The sequence below is a fragment of the Seriola lalandi genome, unplaced genomic scaffold (assembly GCF_002814215.2).
Source record: "Seriola lalandi dorsalis isolate HSWRI2012SDOR001 ecotype SW California unplaced genomic scaffold, Sedor1 jcf7180001959641, whole genome shotgun sequence".
Lineage (NCBI taxonomy): Eukaryota > Metazoa > Chordata > Actinopteri > Carangiformes > Carangidae > Seriola > Seriola lalandi.
The window spans coordinates 1-2,529 of NW_019430310.1; the positions used below are offsets into that span (position 1 = coordinate 1).

The window sequence follows — 2,529 nt, forward strand, 5'->3', positions numbered from 1 at the left end:
GATCAAGTGAGCTATGATAAACTAGACTCGTTTTTCCAAACTTTCTAAAATATTATCTTTCTGGATAATTGAAGCTAAGTACATGCATCATGTAAGTAATTTAATTAACACTAACTTAATAACTTTCATCCAGTTACATTCCGCCCCAAACAAAGCTTCTTGTTGCATCCATTACCCGACTGCAAACATGAAAACAACACCCAAAAATGAACTTCGCGTATGCGGCAATGCATTAACTCGTAATTCAAGCTGATGACCCATGCGGTATTTAAACACATGACCCAACAAAACCTTAGAATTGTTAATAAAAAATGACACAGCATCTTCGTACTGCTGCAGGAGTCACAGCTGTTAGCTTATCCGTTAGCCAACATGCTAGCTGTACCTGTCTGGAGAGTCTAGGCTGCTCGGAGCCGTTGAGCAGCGGTGTCCCCTCCCCGGCTGGCCCGGACTCGTCGGCTCGGCTGGACCACGACACTTTCTTGGTGATATTGGCCATGGTGGCGTCCGGTAGCTCGCCCTTCTAACTGTCACTAAATTATTTAATTAACAGCAGTTTTTGCTGGCTAACTATTATTTCCCATCTCCCCATGATCATCTGTGTAACTCGTGACGCTTTGTAAGGATCGCTTGCAGGGCCAAAAATAATTGTTTGGCGCGTTGCATGTTGGGATTTGTAGTTTTGCTGTTTACGGGCTAAAACTGAAGCGTGTACAAAGACATCAGTGCCTTTCTTCACCAGTGGTGGAAGAAGTATTCAGATCATTTATTCATGTAATAGTATTATTAGAAAAATTATTTGCACTAGTAAAAACAAAAGGTAGGCCTACTCATATTTAGGAAAAATGCTTCCTATAGTGTTACTTTTCTATAGTGTATGATATGATAATGTGTAAGCACCACTTTTGTGCTCCAGAGTATTTTTTAATTTGTGCAAATAAAAAATAACCTGATACATTAAAACAACCCAAATCCAAACAATTAAATCACTCATCATTCATTTGGTGGAGTTTTACTGAGTTTAAGTTTATTCATATAAACATTAGCTTTTACAACAACCAAAAGACAACAAACAGGTGCTGTATCTCTGTCTGCAGTCATACAGTGACTATCAAAAGTTCAAATTCAAGAACAGGCAAGAAACAAAGTGCAGCATCATTTTCACATGAAAGTAATGGACTTAAACATCACAGTTACAAGCAAAATTTATCTTACTAATAGGTATCATTCTAGGATCCGTTGTAATGTTTATCAGTTGGCCTGTGAGTTAAATTAAGCATATTATTGCACAGTCAATGTGAACTTAAGCATTGCCCAGTTGCTCCAATCCCAGTTTTTACCCCATAAAGTGTCCCTGAGCAAGACACTGTTCTGTTAATAATTCTTTATTGTGTATTGCTGGTGTTATGAATACAAGCTAATAGCATGCTGGAGTTTTTTGTCCAGGTGAGTAAAGATGTTTTTGCTCTGTCTTTAAGTCCAATGAGAGTGCACTTGTGGTGCATGCTCATCTGAGGACTCAAATATAAAAAATAAAATAAAATCTAAAATAAAGTTATTTTTATTTTGCCTTTTCATTTGAATCCTCCTCCAAAACTTTATCAGACACAGTGCTCCAAACATTCACATGCCACCTGCTGCACCTCCCCATGAACCTCCTTTATATCCTCCATGTCGAGCACCACCCCTCTGGGCACACCTCTCCCATCTGCCACCCCTTCCACCTCCGGTGGGCTCAGCACCCGGTTCCATACCCTGAACCCTGCCACCTGCCCCGCAAAACCCTCTGAGGCGTCAAACCCTCCACCAACAGAGTCCTGCTCCTGCCCCAGCACCACAGATCCACCTCCTGGAATCTCCCAGCCCTTCCTGAAGTTGGAGCCTGACGAGGTGAGACGATGGTCACTGTAGTGCCAGAAACGACCCTGGATGGAGGACCAGAGGACGCAGAGGTGGTGCCAGCGAGAGTCCAGAAGTAATGATGTGGGGAGACGGCGATATACAGGGTCTCCAATGACAAAGTCCAGAGAGGGCGAAAAAGCAGAACGGTAGGAATCCGGTGCGAATGGAGAAGAGGAGTAGGAAGGGTGGGAAGATGAAGAAGAAGCAGAGAAGGACGTAGATGAGGCAGAGGAGTTGCGTCCATACAAAACTAACTGGTTGTCATTGTCATCTGTGGCATAGGAGAGCAGTGTGCCAACATGTGAGGCCTCCACACGGAGCCACAGACACACAGAAAGCTCAGGAAGGTCGGGGAGAGTCAGAGCAAAGGTGACATAGTTCTCCGCTGATGCAGAGGGGAAAAACAGCATGGAGTCCACATTACAGACTGCAGACAGAGGGAGAGAGAAGATATAACATCAAACCTAGCAAACCAATGAAACTACATAATGCAGCCACCCAGACAACACATAATAAAAAGGAAAGAAGTGTAAAACAGTTTAGGAAGTATGTGCTCAGACTGTGAAAGCCTCTACTACGTCTAAAAGGGGTTACAGATGTTATTCAGTGTGAATGTAGAAAAAGTAA

The 2,529-nt window shown here is 42.8% G+C and overlaps 1 protein-coding gene across 1 annotated transcript; it reads right to left on the reverse strand.

Annotated features, from left to right (window-relative positions):
- Positions 1-1,000: 1,000 nt before the first annotated feature.
- On the reverse strand, positions 1,001-2,404 carry LOC111661737 (pentraxin-4). Its single transcript, XM_023415432.2, has one exon. It carries the CDS (start codon positions 2,310-2,312, stop codon positions 1,602-1,604), a length of 711 nt encoding a protein of 236 aa, XP_023271200.1. The 5' UTR covers positions 2,313-2,404; the 3' UTR covers positions 1,001-1,601.
- Positions 2,405-2,529: the final 125 nt, after the last annotated feature.

Bases quoted from the DNA above. Each gene is read 5' to 3' on its own strand.
- LOC111661737 (XM_023415432.2), bottom strand. From the start codon at position 2,312: ATGCTGTTTTTCCCCTCTGCATCAGCGGAGAACTATGTCACCTTTGCT.